The 26223-nt window shown below is 40.1% G+C and overlaps 2 protein-coding genes across 4 annotated transcripts; both read left to right on the top strand.

Annotated features, from left to right (window-relative positions):
- Window positions 1-12: 12 nt before the first annotated feature.
- Window positions 13-7352, top strand: LOC147222303 (dynein axonemal heavy chain 1-like). The gene is made up of 17 exons (XM_086168580.1): window positions 13-188; window positions 297-454; window positions 550-758; window positions 1049-1347; window positions 1694-1844; window positions 1999-2192; window positions 2309-2534; window positions 2688-2807; window positions 2904-2986; window positions 3237-3378; window positions 3664-3819; window positions 3911-4109; window positions 4197-4447; window positions 4622-4828; window positions 4930-5091; window positions 5673-5798; window positions 6167-7352. The coding sequence occupies exons 1-16, from the start codon at window positions 37-39 to the stop codon at window positions 5763-5765; spliced, it is 2802 nt and encodes a 933-aa protein (XP_086024706.1). The 5' UTR covers window positions 13-36; the 3' UTR covers window positions 5766-5798; window positions 6167-7352.
- Window positions 7353-11463: 4111 nt separating this feature from the next.
- LOC147222302 (MAP kinase-activated protein kinase 2-like) lies at window positions 11464-26143 on the top strand. Of its 3 annotated transcripts, XM_086167918.1 has the most exons (11): window positions 11464-12039; window positions 16174-16313; window positions 16870-16934; window positions 17108-17187; window positions 17263-17389; window positions 17519-17594; window positions 17727-17851; window positions 20009-20094; window positions 20200-20280; window positions 23269-23421; window positions 23797-26143. In XM_086167918.1, exons 1-10 carry the CDS (start codon window positions 11773-11775, stop codon window positions 23407-23409), a joined length of 1188 nt encoding a protein of 395 aa, XP_086024044.1. In that variant the 5' UTR covers window positions 11464-11772; the 3' UTR covers window positions 23410-23421; window positions 23797-26143. The 3 variants fall into 3 exon arrangements, with proteins under 3 accessions (XP_086024044.1, XP_086024043.1, XP_086024045.1); XM_086167917.1 differs by having other exon boundaries at window positions 23269-26143; XM_086167919.1 differs by lacking the exon at window positions 23797-26143 and having other exon boundaries at window positions 20183-20280; window positions 23269-23406.
- The last annotated feature ends 80 nt before the right edge of the window (window positions 26144-26223 follow it).

Below are 26223 nucleotides of genomic sequence, written 5' to 3'. Positions count from 1 at the left end.
GACCCACGTCTTTTTGTGCAGCGTCTCCAGTTTGCCATGCGCTGGAGAGAGAACACGCAGGCCCTCTTACTCTACCATTTATCTATTGATAGCATGCCCATCAAAGAACAAACACCATCTCTCAATGCACACAGTCTCGAACGCATCAAAAGAAATGTTTTCTCAACTCCACACCTCAGTCAGGAAATGTGAGTGCTCTAGTTAATTCTGTGATTTGTCTCTTGCCTCCTTTTCATGATAATCTATATGTGAAAATTATTGAGGGTGTTTTGATGAGTGGAATATTATGTTTTCAGTGTAGAGGAGTGTGCAGAGGAGTTGGAGAAGGACTTAAAACAGAAATATCTACATGCTATGAATCGGATAATGTTTGAAAAAATATTGATGAGCCACCCAGATGACTTTTCACACATCACTCTGCCCCAGAGAGAACCTGAATATGTTCCACATAAAGGTTTGACATTCTGACTTGGGATCAAGAAAAACATTTCCAGCTATTCACCCTAATATTCGTTACACGGAGCACTGTATTGTTTGACCTGTTCACAGGGTTCGCAGTTCCTTACTTTGGCTATAAGAAGAACCGCTATGCATTTCTCTTTAGTTCCCTGCTAACAAAGCCGGAGGTGATCTATGCGTTATCTGAAATAAAACCCGAGTGCAACAAAGTGCTAACAATGAGACTGTTCAACACGGCCTTGTTCAAACCACTGCGACTAGATGAGTTTGAGGTGATCCAGTCTCAAGTGCATACTCAGGTATTGTGGGACTTAAATTACCTTTCAGATGTCCAAAATTGTATGTTTGACATTTGTTTTCACGTAAAGGTCTTTAGGTCAATAACATTACCTTTCAGATGTCCATAATTGTATGTTTGACATTTGTTTTCACGTAACAGTCTGTTGGTCTATAACATGTTCACTGATGATTTTACTTTAGAGCATGCATTTTTCCCTTGTTGACATTGACCAGCTCTTGCCAGGGTATTAAAGACCAAAGTAAATATTGCGATAATGAAGAGTCTGTGCATCTTTTCATTGTCCCTTAGATAAGCTTGTTTCTTCGAGAGGCATGGGTGGGCTCACTGAGCGGCAGTATCCGATCCAACCTGGGCAGCACTGGCAAAGGCACATTCAACATTAACGAGTCTTGCTGGGAAATGTACAGGATATCTAAGCTGCACAGCCTGATGACCGTGGTTCGCTATAACATGCAGGACTGCCTGCGTTGTCTCGTGCTGGACTCACTGGTCAGCCTGGGTGAGCTGATGCAGGAGGCCTGTCACAGTGTGCTGACATGTACCGAAGACATGGTTTGGAAGGATGACCTCATCACGAGCCCCTTCAAGTAGGATAGCAGGCACACAATATTTCACAACTATTGAGTATTGGATTTCTTACTTAAAAAGACATAGTTACATTTTTTTTTCTGTAAGATGAAGATGCAAGCCGTGTATTTCTTACGTTATATATTGATGTATGCTGATGCACACATTTATGGCTGCAGCTCAACTCCAACACTGTGTGTAAGATTTGTAATATAAACAATGAATCAATGAATTAATTAATAGTCAGTGTCAGGAATATGATCATGAAAAGACTAATGGGGAAATTACCTGTAATGATTTATAAAAATTAAATTGTCTTTTTCCCTTTTTCTGTCATCTTGATACTTCCTTAATGCTTGTTTCTAGGCCAAAGAATAACCCTCCTTTCCTGGTGGACTTGGTTCTGGATCAGACTGGTGTTCACTACAGCACGCCATTGGAAAATTTTGAGACGTCTGTTGTTGACCTGATCAATAAGGGCATAATAGCCACACACCATGTCCCTCAGCTTGATAAGGTAGAATAACATCTCCTGTCAGCCAAAGTCAGTGACTATTGAAAACAAAAGTGCGGGAATGCAGACCTTGTTGGGTTAACCTTAACAGTGGTAGAAATAGTAACCAGAAATAATGATGCTTGAGGATTTAAACATTCTTTTCTTCCCATTGTAGCTTGTAATGCATGAGCTGTTCATTGGTGACAATCCAGAACTTGAGTCAGTGCCATTGTGGGAACCTGAAGTAACAGAAATGAGAGAGAAGATTCGCATAGCTCTCATTAAAGCTATTATACCTCTCAAGGCTTATGCGGCTAAATATACAAAATATTTAGGGGTACACAACTTGGACATAGAAACCCATATTCAGTAAGTTTGTCTTCAGATTTCCTTTTTCACCGCACCGCACTGGCAGAATAATGTGGAATATTTTCTATTTAGTCTTTCAATTTTCATTGATACTGTTTTTTTTTTTTGGCTGACAGATCCTGTACCGAGGTGGAGAAGTCCCCATTGGAAGTACAGATAGAGGTGCAACAAAATCTTGATGACGTGGAAATTCTCACGTGCACACTGCCTTGCTCTATTCTTATTGGGCCATTTATTGTAAATGTTGAAACTGTCCGTCAGACTCTCTTAAACAAGAGAAAGGCTTTAGCCACTGCATGGCTGGACTATCTTGCTATGAATCTGCGCAAGCAGGTTGACAAAGTAGGTCATTTGTTTAGAGGCTGGGAAATATTTAAATGCACCTTTATTTAGCACTATGCATTGTAGAGCTTGGATTGTTTCTGCATGAAGGGTTAACATTTACTACCAGACACACTCTTCAATGGTTTCACTTTCTTGTATTTGTGCATCCAGGTATGTGAGGAGTGTAACATTATTAGTAAAAAGCTGAACGAGAAGCCCAACAGCATTGAAGAACTGACTGAAAAGAGGGACTGGATGAAAACAATTCCAGATCAGATGCAGGATTGTAAGGTACTTATAAAAGGCGTGAAAGAGATAGTTCTGACATATGATGGGGTACTTTATCCTCAACCTTTTTTTTTTTTCCTTTGAATTTGTCCTCACCAGGAATGTATTACAAATACTTTGGCAGGCTATGAGATAACTGAAGATTTTTTCTACAGTATTTCAGATGAGGATTTCAAGGAAAAGTAAGCGTCTGCCTGTATATTGTCAAATAATCAAACTTAAATTTGTGTGTTGTCATGTAAAGGTGAGATTTATTTGGTGGGTTTAAAATCAGACGTGTAGATGTGTAAGTGATTTTTTTTTCTTATTTTAATAACCCTCTCCAGGCAGATGTTGCAGATTTGCGACAGCCAAATATCAGATTTTTCCTGCAACTACAACTTAATTTGAGCCTGAGAGGATTAATAATGATTTTATTTCTTATCTGCAAAGGTGGACAGCTATTAGGTGGCCTCAGAGGATACTCAGTCTGATGGAAACCGTCATTGCCCAACATGTTGAGGATGAGGAGCGTTTTTACAACATACAGGTAGCTGAACTGAACAGCTTTGAGGAGACCCTGGACTCTCTAAAGGTCGGTCAAAGCCCTAAGATTTATTCAATTTGTAATCGAATGGCTCATGAGTCTGAAATGATTCCCGGATATATCTTTTGGAAATGTTTCTCATTCTAACAACAATGATGCTTTCTATTTCTAATGCTTTCTATTTTCATCGTTGTGACTCTACTCTTGTTGTGTTCTTTCCTTCTTAAACTTGTGTCATGAATCTCTCTATCTATGTACTCAAGATTCATGTTTGTGGGCTGATGTTTTTCAAATCACAAGTTAAAATAAATATCACCTCATTTGTGTTTGTAGATGCAGGTCAGTGGATTCAACAGCCATGAGGACATTAATCATGCCAGTGAAATCGCCGATAAGGCGAGAAATTTGAACACACAACTGAAACAGTGTTGTGCCAAGGCCGATCTCTATAACAACAGAGAAAAACTTTTTGGTGTTCCAATCACAAATGTGAGTGAAAAGGAATCTTGTTATTCCAATAGCTAGATGTTTCTGTCATGTTTTAATCTGTTTTACACTGAAATGTAAATGTGCGTTGCAGTTTGACAATCTGAAAAAGCTCCTTCATGACTTCCAACCATATAAGGACCTATGGATCACCACCTCGAATTGGCTTCGTTTGCATGGCAACTGGCTCAATGACCCACTAACTAATATTGATGCTGAACAGCTTGAGCTCATGGTGAAAAACTCCCTTGTGACCATACGCAAGTGTGTTCAACACTTCAATGATGTTCCCGGTGGGTGATCTGTATGTTGCTGTTTATTCCTGAGAGTTTTTTTTATTACTATTTTTATTTATTATTATCTTACATAATTGACACCAGAAAGTCTGAACGTGGCATCCGTGATCCACGGCAAGATTGAAGACTTCCGTCCCCACATCCCTCTGATCAAGGGCCTGAAGAGCCTCGGAATGAAGATCAGCCTCTGGGACAAGCTTTCAGATCGTATCAAGATTAAACTCAAACCCAAACCCAACCTCAACTTCTCTCGCTGCCTGGAGCTCGGCTTACAGGACCACATAGATGATGTAGCTCATGTGGTTGAGCAGGATGCAAAAGAACAAATTGAGGAGGTAGCTCATTCTTTTACAGTGCTTTATGAAAAGCATTTAATTATATCGAGAATAGTGTTTGTTGCTCAGATTAGATTGGATTTGAAGATTATGTATTGAAAAAAATGAGAATGTTGTAGCACAGACTTTTTTGAGAGGGTGCTAGATTTCCTTAAATTCTATTTCTTTTTCAAGGCCCTGGAAATCATGGAGCTAGAGTGGTCAGATGTCCTCTTTGATTTGCTGCCCTACAAGGACACCTACCTTATGCAAACCCCATCTAAAGTAGTCAAGATGCTGGATGAACACATCGTGACCACACGGAGAATAGCCGCGCCCCTGGGGACCATATTCGAGGGCAACAACATCAACACATGGGAGCACAAACTCAGAAAAGCCCAAGTACATATGTACACTCACAGTGATGGTGTTCACTATTCCACCAGTATCAGCTTGCTGGGATGTCTTATGTTGTGTTGCTGCCCTCCTCTGGTCACTTGCAGGACGTGGTAAGGGAGTGGGAGAAATGCCAGGCAGCATGGCTCTACCTCAAAATGAACTTTACCTCTGAAGATCTCAATCGGCTGGTTGAGGGTGAACACTTATACCGACAGATAAATGACTCATGGAGAGAAATCATTCAGAAGGCCCTTAATAACCCTAAGGTGAGTTTTTTTACAAGACAGGGAAGAGGCTTGGGGCTTACAGAAGAGTGTGAGATGATCAGTCTCAAATTCAATACAATTGAGAAACGATTCGATATTTTAAGTCAATCTGCATGATAAATTCCAGGACATCAACCAGGATTGCTTTCACTCTTGCAGGTAAAATCTTAAAAGTTTGTTGTTTTTTGACAACTCATTCATTTACTTTTTATCACAGAGAATCAAAGTCAAAAGTCAAAGTCATGGTCAGCATTATTGTCAATTTTTCCACGTGTCAGACATACAGAGGAATCGAGAAGACGTTTCTTGTAATCCCACAGTGTCAGAATAAAAATGCATAGCACAAAAACATATCCGAACAGAAATAAGTAAACCGTAATTAAACTACGACTTTTCGCAGTACATTTGAGCATTTATTGAAAAAAGAAAAGAATAGCTGAAGAATAGCAGCCTAATCTGCATAGGTGCTTTAAAATCCTGAAAAAATTGGGGGTGTTTGCCTGAGATGTTTAAGAACTCCTTTCTCAGAGTAAGGGGATAGGAATGTTTGTGTTAAAGTGGGTTTCCATGTTTATTTCTAGGTGATTGAAATGTGTCAGGAGGACTGTCTACTACCCAAAATGAGACAGATGAACACCTGGTTAGAAAATGTCAGAGCCTGTTTAGAATGTTGAATACATGGAGACAGAGTAAGGCTCCTTCCTGAGGTAAGCCCCCTGCTCAAATTGTTTCAAGACACCATGGCAACAGGTTCCTTGGCTGCACCGATGACAGATTTATTAGTTACTCAAATTAGCGCAGTTTTAACTGTTGAAATGTTGAACAGCATATAAATGAGAAAGTGTCCATGCCAGTTGTTTTTTTCAGTTTACTCATCATCCTCAACCTCCAAGGGACTAATTTTTAACATCATCAAAACACAACTGTGCCTAGTGAATGGATGCATGCATTGTTGTATAACTGCTATAATCGGATGTTCTAGTGTAGAATCCAGCAATCAAATGCAGATCTTAGGCATCATTTACATTTTATTTTCTTCATTAATTTTTGTTTTCTCCTGTCATCTTGTGTTAAGTGCTTGGGGTACTGGATGCTTTTCTGCAGAACCTCTGCTCCTCACCGGGAAATTGACCAGGGCTTGACCGGCTCCTTCAGAAGGTCAAGTTTTCTTATGGCTTCTTACCACTAGGGGCAATGACAGACTTGGGAATAACAACTCTGTCGCCTTGTCAAGTTTTGTAAACATGTAAAGTCACTGCTTACGACCTTTCATCCCGGATCACCTCATCATGAGATCGGAATAATGGATCCAATTGATTATGATTTACTGACATTTCCAAACCCTTTTAGTTTCTGTGCCTCAAACACATAACATAACACATTACAACCTTGGCCTCTAATATCATTTGTTCAATGAAATGCATAATTGCCGCACCTTTTATTATACATCAGAGTAGTTTTTTTTTATTAAGGGTTGTGTCCATTATATGTTGTCGAGCAGCAGATTATTATTGCAATTAGTTTTACAAACCATTCATTTGTGAGCAAGTATCATGAAGCTGCTCCTGTCACAGCAAAGCACTGTAGTGCTGATATCAACAGGCATTGTATGTCTACCAATAATATTTTCAATCATAATATTATTTCTATGTGACTTTTGAAAAATATAAACCCAGTTATTAACATCAGTTAAACTTCAGAGAACTCAAATAAAACTTGTGATATTAAAGAAATTGAAAATAAAAACAAACAGCTCTATTTGAAGCCCGGTGCAAGTTGTGAAATGGTTATTTTGACCATGCGGCATTTGATTTGTAAACTCCTAGACCCAGAGTATGGAAACAATCAGCTGATCATAAGGGATGCCAAACTGAGGCAAGAACAGGAAGAAAGATGAGATCCTGTTCAGATTCATGCCAAAATTATGCACAAAAGCATTGTTTCTTGGACAGGGAGGTTCACTTGTGATTCATGAGACGTCACATAATCATGCATAAACACTTGGCAAAAGGCCCACACCATTAATATTTCCTGAAAGCTGTAGAAATGTTTTGATGATTATATTGCTTTTGCAAATGCCTGTCTTATCTGCAAATATCACATTGTAATGAGTGTTTGCAACGCTGCAGCCGGTATAGGCTTTTGGATTGTCTACTAAGAATTCAGCTGTAGGGAAGTGCCATGCCCTTTTACCAGAAAACCTCTTTCCCAAGACAAACTCATCAGTTAAGGAATTTGATATAGGAAACTGTACAAGGCAACAAGGCAACTGTTTGAAAATAAACTGAAGACTTTTTTTGAAAGTCACTAGTGAGGTGGTGTTTTTTTATGTGTGTGTACATTTAAGCATCTCTATGTTTTAATGAAGGCATTTTTTATCCCTCTTGTTTTTAAGCTCATCCTATGGGTGCACAATAGAAAATAATCACAACTGTAGAGCTAGTGATGCTTTGCAAATTATCCCACATTAAATAACAATTGAAAGTGAAAAGCTTTGCTGACATAACAGTTATCAAAATAAATAAATAAAACAGCACTGAGCCGGGAGTTTTGTCCCAGCCAAGTGTTTTATCGCTCCAGGCCTGCTGTTAAATGCCTTCCCACAGAACCAGTTAATTCTCATTTATGTCAAGAGGCAAATGCAAGTTGAAAAAATTTCACACTGAAAATTTTTCACTCTGTTTCTGACCCGGGGCCATTGTGTCATATGACTTCGAACAGCGCCACATGGTATAAAATTAAATGAGCTTGGAAGCGAACCACGAAAGCACCATACTAAGGTTTTCAAATTTAGTTAGGCTCACTTGTCAACAAACACATTTTTCCCTGCAACATTCCAAGATTCTGCCTCACATTGTACTGCTGGCAACCCTGCCGTCTTTTCTCCGGCTGCACTGACTGGACACGAAGATTCGCCGTTAAAATTTTTAGTCACACAGGGTAACAAGGATAGACCTCTAAAGTTGTGTGAACTTAGAATGACTTAACATTTTATAAAGGCTAATAAAATTTTGTCTAAACATTCCTCAGCCTACCCCTAGGCCCCTTGCTTACAGTTGGTTTTACACACACCGGCTGTTTTTAAACCCTGTTGCTTTTGGTGTTAAGTTCACTGATGAGCAAAAAACTTCTTTATTGGAAAGTACAAATTGTTACTCTCAAAGTACCAGTACATGTTGTATGAGGTGACAATGTAATCTGCAATATAGTCACAATAGTTATAGTTCATATTCACACTGGCTCAGTTCCTATCTAGATACAGTTTTCTTAATTCTAGCTTTTCTGTCCCTTCTGTTGTTGTCAAGGCTATGATAAGAGCAGCAAATTAAACTTTCTCTGCATCACTACAAAAACAAATTATAGTTTGGTTTTAAGTGCTCAGACGTAGACAAAAACATGCATAAAAACTTCAATTGGCTCGAAACCACAGCACCTAACAAAATGGTCTGTCACAAATCACTCTCACATAGTTTTCTCCATTCTTCTCTTCACAAACAAGGAAATGCAATTGTTGTTCCTGCAAGTGTCTAACAATGCATGATTGATTTTGTTGCATCACTAACAATGTAGGTGTAGCCTGAATGAGTTGAGACATGCAAAAGCCTTGCACAATAATGCACACATGGTCAATTAGTTACCAATTAATAATAATAAAAGTTTTATGATGATAGTTAAGGTATAACATATCCCTAAAGCCTGGTCGTTTCATGAAAAGTTTAAAGCTAATGCAACACAATATTGGGCTAATTTTCATTTTACCCAATTGGAGACTCAGATTTTTTTTTGTTTTGACAGTGATTATTTTGTTTAATTAATGTCCAAACACAAACAATGCATCAGTTGCAGCAATCGATTTACAAAGCTGACAAACCACAAGCTATCTGTTGTTTAGAGTGTTTGCATCAGTATTACATGTCTGGTCTGGTTTGCACGTCTCAGACACCGGAGTTGCACAACAATGTAATTTTTAAGGCTCTTAAGAGATTAGTGGTGATGTCATCAATATTACTCATTGTAAAACACCATACGAACCCAGCAGTTACATGGAACGTCACACTTTCTGCTAAACATTTATTGTAATAATTCAATAACAGCAGTGCTAGATGACCCATTTGTTTTTTTTGTTGTTTTTTTTTTCCGCTCACCTTGGGGACATTCTGTCTAAACATAACTCCATCCTGCTGAATGTGTGTCATTCTTTGACACATATGTACATACATATATATATATTTACATATGTGTGTGCGTGTGTGTGTGTGTGTGAATATATATATACGCACACATTTCAAATGTATTTGAAATGCAATGAAAAGTCACAATCTTCTCGAACCTTTGGGGTGCACTAGTAGTTAAGAAGTAACTGGGTTTGCGTTGAGACCTATATTTTAACATCCATTCATTATCTATACCACTTATTCGGCACTCAGGTTCATGGAGGCGCTAGATAAGTGCTGGAGCCAATCTCAACTGTCATTGGCTGAGAGCCGGCCCAGTCCATCACGGGGGCCACCTTAGAAGCATACAACCATTCACCATCTCTTTCACACATCTAGGTAATGTAGGATCTCCAATTGACCTGCATGTAATTTGTTGGAGGCACCCGGGGGGAGGCAAATGTGGGGAGACCCAGCAAACCTCATGCTGAAAGGCCCCCTTGTCCGAATCGAACAAGGGACCTTCTTGCTGTGAGGCGGAAGTGCAAACCATCACACCTTTTCAATCAAGATGAGATGAAATGTGATGTGCACTTAAAGGGAGGTTCACTTAAATTCTGATCCCCATTCCCCCTGTCGGCCTCTGCCCCCCCCCCCCCCCCCCCCCCCCCCCAGGGCTCAGAGGATCCATTAAACACACACTGTGCGTGAATTTCTAATCACTTCTTATTTTCCTCTACAGGAACCCTCTAGAATTATTTGTCAAACCTCTGGAGATTCATGATGTCAGTAAAGTAATCCTGGCCTGCTGAGCTGTTTTATGGCCTGTAGGTGACAGTGTGATGAGCCTCACGTATGCTCGGATCTCTTCGCCTCGCTTTTATTAATCACCCGATTTAGACTCCAGCCAGTGTCCCATTTCACAAAGCTTCTGAAAGCTCAGTATTTTCCACCCACAGGGTTGTGCCAGTGCATCCTGCCAGCACGCAGCGCCCTGGATGGAAACTCGACCGAAAACAACTTATTATCAACCAGGTTCCAGTATGAAATTTTCTTTGGACGACAGCGCGAGACGCTGTGTCTGCGATGGGAGAAAACACAACTGCCTGTCTCCCAAAGACTCTTTTCACACTTTGAACATTTCCGCATCATTATTTCCACACAATACGGCCGAGTGAGATCATTTGGGTTTCATAGAATCCTTGTATATTCATCTTTTTCTTTGTTTTTATGAGTAGTCTCATAAACTAAATGATGAATCCTAACTTCACGACCCTTGAACTTTTTCATCCTCTGGACTAATTTTGCATAGTTTTCAATTCACACACAGTGTGTGTGTGTGTGTGTGTGTGTGTGTGTGTGTGTGTGTGTGTGTGTGTGTGTGTGTGTGTGTGTGTGTGTGTGTGTGTGTGTGTGTGTGTGCATATGTCTGTTTAATCAGCTTATTTCATCTAAAAGTGCGGTGTCACTTTATATAGTAACACACACACATACACACACTCATATATACATATATATGTGTGTGTATATATATATGTATATATAATAAATTTGATTTTGTTTTTGCTTTTTATATTTTCAACATATTTGTTGTTTGCACTGCATCGCGTAAGGTATGTATATATATATATATATGTATATATATATATATGTGTGTGTGTGTATCTGTTTAATGAGCCTATCCCATCTTAAAGGGCTGTCACTACTGTGTATCACACTATATACACAGTATACTGTATATATATATATATGTATATGTATATATGGTTTTTTGCTTTGCATTTTTAGTTTGTTGTTTGCACGGTGTGGCGTAAGATACAGTGTATAAGGTATATATATATATATATATATATATATACACATCATTGATTTGATTAATTTTTGGGGGTCTATTGTTTTATATTTTTTGAGCATGTTTGTTGTTTTTACGGTGTAAGGTATGTATGTAGGTATGTAAGGTACATATATATATATATGTATATATGTGTGTGAGTGTATTCATATATATACATATATACATGCGTCTGTCTGTCTTTTTACATCATCCATTCACTGATGTGTTTTTCTGTATGACATTTTCCGTAAAGTCTCATGACAAGTGGATAAAACCATGTAATGACTGGGCTGAACCCGCTGACTGGACTTCGGGAGGTGGCGCTTCGAGGAACCGGCCATGTGCGAAGGATGAGTCTACCGGAACCTGAACGCATCACAGGCGAGGCGGTCAGTTTACGGTCACTTATTCCTACCGGGAATGGCAGTGTTTTGTTCAGTCGAGTGGAAGTCTCCAACACTGGCTGCCAAAAACTTGAAATAATCCGTCTGTTTCTTTTTTAGAGCCATAGGAGACAGAGATGTTTAATTTCTGACCCCACCCTCCGAGGAGGGGACTGGAGCCCGGGACCGACCGGCGGACGTGCCGCAGCCGATCAAGGACCCCGCTCAGGCGGACACATTTACCGGGTGTCCCCCGCCCCCTCCGGTGACTCAGTCCCGGCGAGCATCGCAGACCGGGACACGCAGGGACATGGAGGAGCCGGTGCAAGCTCCGCTGGCGGAGTCCGAACCGGACTCCCCGAGAGTGCAGCCGCCGGGGTCCGCCTCCTCCGCCGCCGCAGCCGGCGCCGGGCTGTGGGGTCCGGACCTCCCGCAGCCCGTCCACCCCAGACCGGACATGAAGAGAAACGCGGTGACCGACGACTATAACATCTCCAGGCAGGTTCTGGGCTCCGGGATTAACGGCAAAGTCCTGGAGTGTTTTGATAAGAAGACCGGAGAGAAGTGTGCGCTGAAGGTACCAGCAGCTGGACCCCCCCACTGCATGAACACCCACAGGATTATCAATCAAATATATTGGCTGATCAGAACTAATAAGGACAGCTTGCAGAACATATAAAATATATACATTTTTTTCCGTTTTGCATGTGAGATGGATATGATGATGTGTGCTCATTTGCAAAACACTCAAGAAGTTTTATTTAAATTATATATATATATATATTTTTTTTTTCCACTCCCAGGTGTAGATTTACCAGAAATGATTCAAAAGTCTGCACAGATCTGTTTCCTCAAAAAAAAATGCACTACATTCATTGTTGACCCAAAAATGCTCTGACCTCAGACCTGGTAGTTTATCTGTCGGACATTGCCCATTCTTAAAATAATCGCCTAAGTAAGTTTTTCACGTTTTTGAGAAAACAGTGATATGTTGGGTTGATTTAGGCCAAAAAAAAACTATCTGTCAGTTTTAAGAGATGATATGCGGATGAGAGAGTGAATGGTTGCATGTCTGTATGTGGCTCTGTCATTGACCGGCGAGCGGTTCAGGGTGAACCCTGCTTTTTGCCCAATGACAGCTGGGATAGCCTGCAGCCACACAGCCCTGAGTGCACCATAAACTGTACAGATCATGAATGAATGAATGAATGAATGGGATGGCCCATCTGTGTCCCATGTATCGGTTGTATTACAGTCAGACAGGACTAATCTTCAATTCAAGTCCTAATGTGACTAAAATTTCAAGGTTTCGAATGCATGTTAATGAGAAGACTCATTGCGTCAGAGACAATTTTGGTCTGTTTGTCTGAGATGTGATTTACATCTCCACCATCTCAATATCCAAACAGGCTCCTGGACGGTGTATATTTTTTTCTTCCTCATTTTCAATTGAGATATTGAGTCCTGCGTGTCGGTGCGTTTAGTGCGCGCTTTGGTCCGACATGCACTTGGCATCATCCACGCAGCCTCACGTGTGGAAGGCGTGGTCTCTCGGCTCATCACCAGCTCATATGAAAGTAAAGGAGCAGGTGGTCGCTCATGTACCAGAACATGATCTGCCGCTGCAAAATCGCACATGGATTCCGAGACACTCTATTCTTAGAGCGAAAGGTGGGCTGTGTGTAGGTCATACTCACATACAAACACACACACACACTCATACACACAGGGTTCATCAGGCTGTCACCACCGGATCACAGACTTTGGAGATTTTGTGGCTTACAGTAATCTAGATCTGAACTGCCAGCACAAGCGGGGCTGCTGCTCTAGCGCCCGAGGCCTGCAACGACATGGAAGATAAAGAGAAACTAAAAATAGAATGTTAAAAAAAAAGTTCAAAAATAACAACGCTTGATGGCTTTGTGTAAACTGGAGGAGGGAGTAAAGAAATAACTTGAGGCCTTTTTTTTTTAATTCAGTGTGAAATTTCAATCTGTGTCACCCCCAACGATCACTAGCTTTTTTAACCCACATATCCATAACCTCGCTTATCTCACAAGCTAATCTGGATCATTGCGTGTAATTTCATCTCGTCGCGTTTTTCTTTTCTACGTTACTTTCCCACCGAAGCTAATTTATAGAACAGAATAGACTATTCTTTTAATCATCCCACAGTGAGGAAATTTCAATGACTTAAATCTATCTTTTTTTTTTTCAATCTCTGAATGAATAAAGAGCTTTTGATTTGTCTGTGATGAGTTAACCGGCTCACCAGGGTTTTAATGAAGTCTTCCTGCGAGCACTAAACATTATAATGGGTGTAGCTTTAATCCACTTCACGGGAGATCTGGACAAGGGCCATCCTCTCTAAGTAATTCTGTTAGAGTCATCAGGGCTCCTTTAACTTGGATTTGTGTAACTAATGAGAGGCGACGGGGCCCCGGGGGCCCCGTGTCCAGGGTCATCATGAGCTCCACCATCACACCTTAATGCTGTTAAAGCCAGGTAATTGTCCAGCAATGGGCTCATTTTAGAGCCTGACATTATTCATAATCTAAATCTTCCCTTCGGCGCATTCTAATCTGCTCACCTGGCTGGATTTAAGGGTTCGAGTTACCATGGTTGCTGGAGGTCCTCTCAGATTTTTTCAAAGAAAAGGTTTATTTTTCTAATGGCTGATCAGCATCATAATAATCTGATTTATGTATACATATTTATATACACATTGTTTCTCATTAAGCAGTTTGGACACAACATGCAAGCACTGAGTGAAATACTGATCAGGCTATCTTAACAATTAGAATTTTGTGTGACTTTTTATTATATTTTAGATCATTTCTCCTTGCAAAATTTTCCTGCTAATTTTTTGGATAATTTGATTCCGGCAATGTTTTTAATTTTGCTGACTTCTGTGGGGGTGGCACAGTGGTGGCAATGTCTGATAATGGTTCTATATGAGGCCCTATTATTGCCTGTTCTATGGTCCTCTAGTGGAAGAAAAGCCGTATAGAAAATGAAGGAATTATGTTGTTGACCCTGATCCTATTTCCAACAATAGTCTGCTTTACATTTTTCCCCATGATTTCAAAAACATATGATATTGTCACCTTCAAAATAATTGCCCAAGTCATTTTTTTGTATAAATCTCCTCCTTAATCAATATATGGCTCATTTTTTTATGTTTTCTAAAAAACTTTCTAAATAAAAAAAAGACTGGCGATTATTTTAAGAAGGCACCAGTATGAAATTAAGTATGAAAGTATGATAAACTCATGTCTTGACATTTACTTTGCAACAAATGATTTGGACAATAGATTTACATAAAATAGAAAAAAAATGTATTATAAGACAATATGATTTTCACCGTAGGATATATTGATCAGGTCAATTTCATTGCCAATTAACTAATTTTGTTTCTCATTCTGCCATGCTCTCTGATAAGATTCAGGTTGCAAAGCTCTCATGTTCAGTGCCAAGCTGAGTAACTCAGACTTGTGTTGGATTAGATCAATAAGACACTTGAAACAGTGTCAGCCTTCGCTTTGACATCCATATCAACACAGGCAACACAGAAAGTAAATTAATACCAGCTGACAAATGCCCAGTCAGCTGTGTCTGTCATACATACACTCATGTTTTGATCAGGGGTTGTTTTTTTGCAGCAGGTGACTTTAGAATCCAAAAATACATTCTAACTGAAGACGTGCACTATGTCAAGGCCTGCCACCTGCTGCCACTGCACGTGTGTTTGCACGCGTGTATATTTCTCCATATCATTAACATACGATGTACATCTTGACCTGCAAACAGCTTATCCATTGAAGTGAATGCAGTCAAAAATGTATAGCAAAGTTATATATTATATTATTATATATAATAGAGCCTGACAGATGCATCAGTCAGCTGATCGGCAAGTATCTGCCTCTTGTAGACATATTTTTATCAGTGTATTAGTTGGCAGATATGAAAGCTTTGCAGATCGGTGTGTGATATGTCAAAAAAATTGTAAGTTTCACATAAGAATTTAAAGCAAAACCAGCTTGCAAGCCAGTGCCGTTGTGATGTTAATAAGTGATTGGCTGCTGGTTGTGTTATGGGATGTCCGATCCCAGCTGTTTGAGTTATGATACATACTGACAGCAGCCGGTGTGGATACTGGCTCCTTTTTGAGTTTCCTCTCCAATGTGAAATCAGCATCGTTTTAATCTTTAACTGATATGTATTACGGACAAATCAACACAACTGAGTGCTGAATGACCTAATTTAAATGTAGCTCAAATTTCATCCAATTTAACAGTGGAATTACTTATCAGTCACTTATTTGTTCCTTATGAAGGTTGTGTTTATTTAACAGGGAAACACTTTTAAGACGCATGTAAAGAAAAGAAATAGTGAGTTATATATATTTGCTAATTCTAAAAGGTTTTGAAAATCAAATTTAAATATTTATGTTGGTCATTTTTGTTGTAAATAGACTAATCCCTTTTTTTTTTTTAGATCATGAGATAATGTCTTCCTAGGAATGAAAAATCAGAAAGCCAAGAATACTTGAACTATAGTTTGTGTTAAAAAAACCTTAAAGTAACAGGGGACTCTCCGCTTAAAAGTATAAGGAACGCTCTTGCTTCAAATTCAAATAGGCTTATAAACTATACTGTATGGCCACCCCTGCTTTACTGTTACACGTGTACTAATGACTTTTTCTTCCCAGATCCTCTCTGACAACCCCAAAGCCAGACGGGAGGTGGAGATTCACTGGTGTGTGTCCGGGGGGCCGCATATCGTTCGCATCCTCAACCTGTACCAGAACATGTATCATGGAAGGAAGTGCCTGCTCATTATCATGGAATGGTAGTCTCCTTCTCTTTTTCTACTAGCCCTAGATGTATACACATGTATACACATTTCCTGTGTGATGTGAAGCACATGACAATAAATCATGATAAAAATATTATCAATACAATTTATACTTCAGAGGTGGATAGTTGAGAACTATGGGAGTTTAACGCCCTAACAGATTTCTATTTGTGCCGGAAAAGGTAGTTAATAGGAAGGAGCTTTAAACACAACATTTTAAACAATTCTTCCTGTTGCATATATTTCCGTTTGTATCTTATGACATCATTGAATACTACTTAAAGGAATTCAGGCTGTTACTCGGTCTTTACCTTAATTACTTACTTTCAGTAAATATGATTCATTAAAGAAGAATCAAATTTAGAAAAGTATTTTATGAAATTGAAACTCATTTGTCTAAGCTGCAACAATAAATTCTCGTACTTTTACATGTAATCAATAAATATGTTTTAAGAGCATCTTAATTTAGAGCAGTCATTTCCACATGTGTTTGTGGACTGATGTGTGTGTGTGTGTGTGTGTGTGTGTGTGTGTGTGTGTGTGTTGACAGCATGGAGGGGGGTGAGCTGTTCAGCCGAATTGAGGCGAGAGGAGATCAGGCCTTCACTGAGAATGGTGAGACCTGACGAAGGCCTGAGGGTGATGTGGTAGCAGTGGAACAACCACCTTCGGCCAGAATAAACGCAAGCTCTCTACGGAACATTGATTTTGTCCGCTGCTTTCTTTTCGCTTAAATCTTAGAACTACTTCTTATTTGAGAGAATCTTGTTTTTCCACTTCTATCCCAGAGGCATCCAAAATAATGAGGGACATCGGCACGGCCACTGAGTTCCTCCACAACATAAACATTGCACACAGAGACATCAAGGTGAGCAGGTTAGCAGATAAGCTCGACAAAATCTGCGTATTTCAATGAAAGTGTATCATTTGACCTCTTCTGCAGCCAGAGAATCTGCTGTACACCACGAAAGACAAAGACGGAGTTCTCAAGCTGACGGACTTTGGCTTTGCTAAAAAAACATCGCTGCACAGCCCTTTGCAGACACCCTGCTTCACATCCTACTATGTGGGTGAGTTAGTGAGATATTCATACTAACAGTGAAATCAGTTAAGATCATGCACTTTCCAATGTTATTCTAAACCCCTGATGTACAGTATATGTGTGTGTGTGTGTCTCTTTTGTGTTTGCCTCTGACAAGCTCCTGAGATTCTGAGTCAGGAGAAATATGACAAGTCGTGTGACATGTGGTCACTGGGTGTTGTCATGTACATTTTGTGAGTATTACATGATCGTTGCTGCACGGATATAAACACATTATTTTTATTTTTTATTTTTTTTAATTTGTGTGATGAGGTAGGTACCTAATAATATATATTATGGTATTAAAGGTGTATTTACCTCCGTAGGTTGTGTGGCTACCCTCCCTTTCACTCCACAACAGGACAGTCCATTTCTCCCGGGATGAAGAGGAGGATCATGATGGGTCAATATGAATTCCCTGACCCGGAGTGGGCTGACGTATCACAGGAAGGTGAGAAACACCAAACAGGCCCTTATTACAGACATTACACACATTTGACAGTACATACTTTGGCCCATTCACATACTTGTACAAAGTTTGTCGTTCTCAAAATGATAGAGGACGCTTTTAAAAATTTGACGGTGATGGTGAGCAAGCAAAATCAGCACGACCAACAATGACTGCTATGGGCCTCCTCAATCTGCCATCAGATCCCACCATGCTCTATACCCTAGGCAGAGTCCCGGAGGGGGCATGGGAGTTTGCCCAACCATTCCACACTCGGCGGTTGAACGGTTCACGGCCGAGTGTGAAACGGCCAGGATGAGGATCGGCACCTCCGAATCCGAGACCATGGTGCTCAACAGGAAACTGGTGGAAGACGTCCTGCCCCAAGTGAAAGAGTTCAAGTATCTCGGGGTCTTGTTCACGGGTGAGGGAAAGATGGTGCGGGAGATCGACAGGTGGATCCGTGTGGCATCTGCAGCGATGCAGACTCTATACTGGTCTGTTGTGGTTAAGAGGGAGCTGGGCCAAAAGGCGAAGCTCTCGATTTACCAGTCGATCTACGTTACCACAAATGCTCATGAGCTGTGGGTAGTGACCGAAAGAACGAGATCGGGTATACAAGTGGCCGAAATGAGTTTCCTCTGCAGGGTGGGCGGACTGTCCCTTAGAGATAGGGTGAAAAGCTCAGTCAACCAGGAGGAGCTCGGAGTAGAGTCGCAGCTCCTCCGCATAGAGAGGAGCCAGATGAGGTGGCTCGGACATCCAGGATGCCTCTTGGACGTCTCCCGGGGAAGGTATTCCGGGCATGTCTATCTGGGAGGAGACCACGGGAAGACCCAGGACACGCTGGAGAGACTATGTCTCCCAGGCTGGGAAGGACTTGGGGTCCCCCTAGAGGAGCTGGACCAGGTGGCGTGGGAGAGGGAGGTCTGGGCCTCTGGATAAGCAGGAGAGGATGGATGGATGGATGGATGGATGGATGGATGACTCTAATATCACTGATGACTCTTACTGCATAAGACTACTTTCTTTTGCCTTTAAATCCCAGTGTGCACTCATGCGTTTCCTCATTTTAGATGTAACAAGAAGCAACTACACCGCAGAAAAACTGCAATCACAGCTTATATGTTTAAGTAGAAGTTCATACTGGCAGGAACTTGGTAATGAAATCAGGGTGCAGAAATCTGTAGTAATGAAATCTTGCATAATGAGGCAGACCATGCATTGTGGTTTGTGGTTCACCATTACATGAGGCCTCTATTGGATCCACAAGTAGCGACGTAGGTTTCATCACCGAGGTGTCATCCCATTCAGTCACAGACTCATTGTCTCACTAAATCTGCAATGCACTACCTCAACAACACCTACTTATGTGAGGACTCTCATCCATATTCTTCATCCGCTCAAGCTTTTTCTAAAGCAATGGATTCATGTGCAGGTTATAATACATCTCCACATCCATGCATAAAGTTGCTTTTCTCTCCCTCAAAAAGAAATGGCCTCAGACCCACGCTTTCCATTCCTCTCACCCGAGATGTGATGTCTTGGTGATAGACCCTTCAGTTTCAAAAAGGAAACAAAAAAATATTGTTTACCAAGGCCTTCGACCTCTGCTAAATCACTCAAACTTGGCAATCATTGCTTTTGATATTTGCAGTTCTTGTTTTGACCTTGGCCGGCCTGTTTTCTGAAGTGACCTTGGGTCTCTTGGGAAATGTGACTGGAGAAATACAAACTTCTCTTATTATTTCTATATGCAAAAGCCAGTGTGGACACCCATTGTATGTTACTGTCATACATTTGAAAAGAGTTGTTTATTTTGGGCATGTAAGGCTGCGCTGTTTATATTCGGTATTTGTAATTGTTATGTATTTGTCCGGGCTGGGGGCACTACCGATGTGAACAGGTCTCTTGGGTATCTTTTACACATCTCAATAAGGGGTTTAAACTAATTGTAAATTGGTTGGTAATGTACCCTGCAAAAGACACCCTTAATAAACAAAATAAAGATCTAGATATACGTGTATGAAAAGAAAAAAAAAGTAGATATTTACCTGTCCATGACTATTTAAGCCACCATCGTGTATGTTATTGGGCTTCCCCGTCTCTGGAATCAAGCAGAGTAAATAAACCGTCATGTTATTTCTTTTGCTCTACCAGGAAAAGATTTGATCCATCAGTTACTAAAGACAGACCCTAATGAGAGAATGACCGTCACCCAATTCATGAACCACCCCTGGATTAGCGTAAGTATGTGTGTGTACGTGTGTGTGTGCACGATTCAAAGAAATACGTGCAGTTTGTCTGTTTATCTATTGGTTTATCTGCATACAGATGTTTACACTCTGCAGCAATCCAAGGCTGTTCCCTCCACTCCGCTCCACACCACCCGCGTGCTGACTCAAGACAAAGAGATATGGGGGGATGTGAAGGTCAGAAGCACAGTGACGCGGAGCTCCTCTGTTTATTGGTTGTTATCACAGCATGCTGTTTTCTTAGATGTAAATCTTAAGCTTGCCGTGTGTTTTCTAGGTGATAATAACAGAATAGCATGATATTTTGAAAAAAAAAAAAGGTATAGTTAAATACAGAACCTGGCTTGCTATTTCTCAGGGCATTGAGAATCTGTGTTCTCTGGGTATCTAGTATTGAGGATGTAAGATTCCAAGGAAATATAACCAAATCAGCGGCCTTAAACGTGTTGCACAGAAAATATAGATGGTATACAACCAAGTTTAATCATCCTTGTGACGATTGAAATTGCTCCTATAGATCTAAAGAGGGCCCCATACATGAAATGATGATTACAATTAGAGGAAAAAATAAAACTGTCATCAAAAAATAGTGAAATGGATTCCGGATTTGTATTTTTCTGATTGTTGACCAGCCACCAGGGGGAAGCAGTTCTCACTGTGTGCTCAAGACAAGGAGATATTTAAGTTTAACCAATTCAAACCTGGACACAAAGAAATCATTTGTGCAATGCCTTCTGAACTGCTTTCTCTGTGTCTGAATGAAGAATTGTATTTGTAGAACAGAAAATCTGTTTCATCACACCAAGACATTGTGGGTTTAGGTCTCTGGTGCCAGATAAAAATTTCTCAATTTGGCCATTGCATATCACGCCAGATATCATCCGTGATTCTGAATGAGTAAAGAAATCACGGATGTATTGCAACCGGTCCCCTTCAGCTGCTGAGTGCGCAACTTGGAGGTGATAAGGTGTGAAAATTCATGCTTTGTAAATGAAGCACAGGATTGTTCAACTCACAACAGGATTGCATAGTATGTATGCTGGATAAAAAAATTATCTCAATGCACGAAACAAGCACTTTACAAAGTGCAGAGATTACATGGAATTTTTAGATCAGTCGTCTAACATGTTGGGGTTAATGAGGCTCCAGTTGCACCAAAAGAGAGTCCGGAAAACATTTGCTTTCGCAGATTCATCTGTATTTACTTCTGTAAGTTTATTTACTTCCCTTATTTACATTATTTACTTCAATGCAGGTGACCCACCTGCATTGACAGTTTGCTTATTTCTCATTCGCTGCCATGGCAAAATGTTTGTCTGGGTATGTTGTGTGCCAAAGAGTGGCACATAACAGTTTGCTTTTCCGTTTGCTTTTCAGTCTTTATGCCTCTGAATGTGAAACATTTACGCAACAGTCAGTGAGAATAAGACATCCTGCACTTTAAATAATTCATAAAATGTATTGCTTCATAATTGAAAGGCCCCCGGTCCTCAAAGTTGACATTTTCAACATTTTAACATATAAATATCTACTTCAAAATGCATGGCAAGCCTCTAAAATACACCAGCAATTTGTGTTTAGTGCATTTTCATTAATCTTGTCTTTTTGAACAGGGTCACCTACTCCTGAATACTTTTAAGTTTTCATGTTTTCAGTGACTTTATGACATTGTATTTCGTAGCTTTGTGGATTAGTGAACGTATGTAGTGGTATTTTAGAAAAATTAGACATGTACACAAGATGACAGATTTATTTTTGGATGGCTCACCTGAGTGAACGTAAATACCATGTAAAATAACCAACACATGTGGTCACTTATTGTGTATTTATCTCTAAGGAGCAGTGTCTTCGATTAAGTTCAGTTTTTTTGGATTAAGTGTTTTGTGCTATTTAGGGCCATTATGATACAATCATATATCCCACTTGGTAGTTATGTTACATTATAGGATTAACCAAATACTCCCAGTTGCTCCCAGGGGCCTTTTTAGCACCTTGCATGCCAGCTCTGCCACCATCGGTGTGTGAGTGTGTGTGTGTGTGTGTGTAAATGGGCGAATGCTTTCTGGTCTAAAGCTATTTGGAACCGTGAGTTGTGAAAGGCCTTTAGATGAGGAGACCACTTTTGCTATTTACCTAAACAGCTGCACTTAACAAGTGGTTGCAAAATATGTCAGTGCGGCAAAACAATTCCACTGGTCTTTTAAAGCATTCAAACTAGATTATTCCCTCATAATTCTAGCGTCACTCCTTGATATGTGTCACCAGTTTACTGCTCTGATATATTCCAGATAATTTCCTCCACTCTTCCCCCAAAGTAACCAAACATTCCTCTAACATGATGTACCAGTCACTTCAATCTAATAAGTTATATGTGTTTCCTATGGTGAGGGAAAAGAAAAATCTGAATTGGCAAGTATTTGGTTGACAGTTACACCTTGTGTTGATATGGAGGTGATCAACGAATGGGCAATATCATTATACGCAATACCAAATCCAAAGAGCAGAGTATAATGTCTATTTAAATAATCAGTTATGAGCCACGGAAGTAATGTGGTCAGTAAGGTGATGCAAAAATTAGGTAATTAAATGAATAAATAAAATAATAGATCAATTGATGATTATGTGCAGATACAGATGAATACAAATGAGTGCAACTGGCAAAACCAAGCGAAGCATTTGTCAAAATGCAATATTCGGAAAAAAGGAAAAATGCTTCCTGTCCACAATGACTAAAACAGGGCCCAAACTGCTAAATATAAACAAAAGGGGAAACCAGAGAACTGTATGTTATTTGAAGGTTTTACCTGTAGCAACATTTATCTGGGCAAATATTATAAATTGGCACTCAAAACAGAATGACACACTGAACCATATTCAAATTCTGAATAAACACACACGCCAGAATGTAAATCTCTGTCACTGTAAATAAACCAAAGCCCAAAATGGCAACAAATGACTGACCTTGTAAAGTTTATTAATGCCAAAATATTTTTACCATAATATATGACCCTATCTTGACTCACCTCCCGAGGTACAACGTGCCATGTAATGTGATTTTGGGTCTTCTCCGCGAGATAAAAAGAACAGTCTAAACTAGTATGGCTTGATTTTTAATTTCATTATTTCATGTTTAATTCAATAAATTGCTGCCCTTTTCTCTTGCAGGAGGAAATGAACAGTATGTTAGCCACGATGCGGGTGGACTATAACCAGGTGAAGATAAAGGATCTCAACACCTCAAGCAACCCTCTACTCAACAAGAGACGGAAGAAAGCTGCAGGGGCCAGTGTCTGCCAGAGTCAGTGACACTGGCCTGAAGTATGTGTGTCATTGTTGGGTATTTAAAAGAGCATCTGTGTGCAAATGATCATACGTTGTGCAAACGTTCACTGCAGAAGGCTGAAGTCCCTCCCCTTCTGTTGTCACCTGGGAGAACCAACTAAACAGAAATACTCTCAAAATTAGGTCAATGTTTCAAATGTAGATTAAGATGATTCTATGAGAGCCATAAATGGGATATCATAATGGGTGACTTATGGCTTCTGTATTCTTTGTTATTTTCCATTTTCAGTCTTAAAACATTTTATGACAAAAAAACTTCATATGCAGTTCGCTACTAATCATCAGCGTGTTAAATGTAATCAAACTCATCTAGGTTTATCATTATTAATACTGTTAATTTTTTTTTCTCAGAGTAGGGTCCCATAGGAGCCTACTGGTGGACCTCAGTGCCATTTCTTGAGACCTCCTTGCACTTGTGGCATGATAAACCAGACAAGTCAACTGTGAACAGTCTGTAGAACTTGAGTATTCATCGTATGGTTTTTTTTCTGCCCTCCCATAAAATTTATCTTTGAGTTTGAGAATTTGTCTCCCAGGTGATCTAGACTTTAATCCACTGGGACAATTTTGAAACTAACAATCACAAGGTGCCTCTGTGGTTTATTTATCATGGAGTCCTTCCACATACACGATTCTTGGCGCTTTGAGAGATAACATACATATGTTTCCCTGAGGCCTTAGAGCTGTAAGTTCCCTAAACCAGGTTATGGTACAATGTGCTGCCTGGTTGATTGTGACACTTTTCTTAAGAAATTGTGTGAGTGTGGGAGGAGATGTGTGTGTATGTGTGCATGTGTGTGTGTGTGGGGGGGGTAGTATTGTTGAGCATGAAGGTTGAGTAAGACGATTTTCCAGTTAATACAGGGCCATACAATCTAATTTCCAAAAATATATTAGTAAGAGTGTACTATGGTTCATATTGTTTTGAATAAAAAGAAAAAAATCCAAAGGAAAATGATCTGCTGATTAATTTATTTTTTTAGTTTTTTAAACATTGGAGTTACTGTGTTGTTTTTTTTTTTCTAATTGTGCCTTTCAGCTCAGTATAAATAGAAGCGGTGGAGGGGTTGTTTGGGATGCAGCCATATGACTTGCAATGGAAAAGGTCAAGAGAAATGTTTAGATAATATGGCAGAAGCCTTTTACCTATTTTCATCACATGATCCCAGAACAGTTTTTAGGAGGTGGGTTGGGTGAGGCAAAGCTTCAGTGCCGTCCTCGCAGTAAATATGGGAACTTGGCGATGATATATTTTCTTCCATAAGTCATGACCTCCCAGCTGTTGTTAGGAGTTCTGGTTGTTTTTTGTTTCTCTCTTTTTTGCCTGAAGCAAAAAGATGACGGAGCAGGATCAAGAAATAGTGTTTGAGGAATTTTCCAGCATGAGGCAAATGATTGAGTAACTAATGACTTGTTTGTATTGTCATGTTGGAGAAATACTGTAGTCATCATGACAGCAGGTAATGGTTGCCCCCAGAGGATGTTGACACAATAGCCTATTTCTTCTTGTAAAATTCAGCTGTCCCACTTTGGTGAGAGTATGTCTGTGTGTTTAGTTGAATGTGTATTCATATATAATTAATCTCATGGGAGTTAAAATCTATTTAAAAAAAAACCAACAATTTTAATTATAAATCCTGGCCAGTGACTGATATTGAATATTTGTTCCAAAATTAGTAAATGATTCATCAATGGCTCTTTGAAATATTAATTTCCATTCAACGGTGGCTATTTGTTGGCGGACCGACAGCAAGGTCTCATATGTGTTTGGTTAGGAGAAGTGAAATTTTCAAAACAATGTTATGGATACCACACGACTTTGCATGACGTGGCTTTAGGTACCCATTTGAGACACGTCTGACTAGTATGCGCTCATACACAGTGACAAAAGGGGTACCTGGGTCTGCTTGAAGGGTTTGTGGGGTGAAGCGGAATGGCGGCGATCACGCTGCCCTTTTAGGCGGAACGTTTGTCGTGCCATCGAGAGCTGACCGACCTTCAGCCACGTATTTGTTTCCGGAGACGCTCAATCGCCGTCATCTAACCTGTTCATTCATGCCCTCTGTTCAACCTTCGCCCCATATCCGACAAATAAATCAGCTGCTCTTCGAGGAAAGGACAAAGACTTCACCAATCCGTTATTTTGTAATAGCTAAAATGTTGGATGTCAGCCAAAATGGACAGCTGAGACACCCTAACGGTGATATATTTCCATTTTGAGGGTCTCATCATGCACGTATAATTATTTCTCCTTTTTAGGTCCCAACCTTTCCCGCGTTGCCTTCTTTCCATCAAGAACTTTTCCCGTCTAACCTTAAGATACATGACCGTCAGCCCAGTAACTGTCCCGGGCTCTGATAAGGCAATCGTAACAACCAAAATAGCCTTTAAGAACGCTCACACAGGTCACGTGATGCTTTTCGTGATCTACATGTTTACATAATGCTGCCATCATATAGTGTTTATAAGACTTAGCTGTGATGTGGGTTTTTCTGTACCCGCCCCTCAAACACCCTACTTACTTATTTGTGTTTTTGTCTAATGTTCAAGATTCAAAGCGTTTGTTGTCACATGTTGACTCCGAAGGGCCGAGGTGTCCAGTGTCACAGTGAGAAAAACACACATGGAGTAGAAAATGATCTCACCATTTGCTTACAGCTCTCTTAAGTTCCTATGATGGTACTTTTCAATAAACACTCCGGCCTATGGTTCGTGCTTCATTGTCTCAAAGGCACTTGATTCAAGGGCTTCCTGAAAGCAAACCTGCCTTCTATGGGT

This window comes from Fistularia commersonii, chromosome 21 (assembly GCF_037954325.1).
Source record: "Fistularia commersonii isolate RoL2024-O1a breed Wild chromosome 21, RoL_Fcom_v1.0, whole genome shotgun sequence".
NCBI classification, from domain to species: Eukaryota; Metazoa; Chordata; class Actinopteri; order Syngnathiformes; family Fistulariidae; genus Fistularia; species Fistularia commersonii.
Note: the sequence above shows the minus strand (reverse complement) of the source record. Positions and strands in the feature narration are given on the sequence as shown.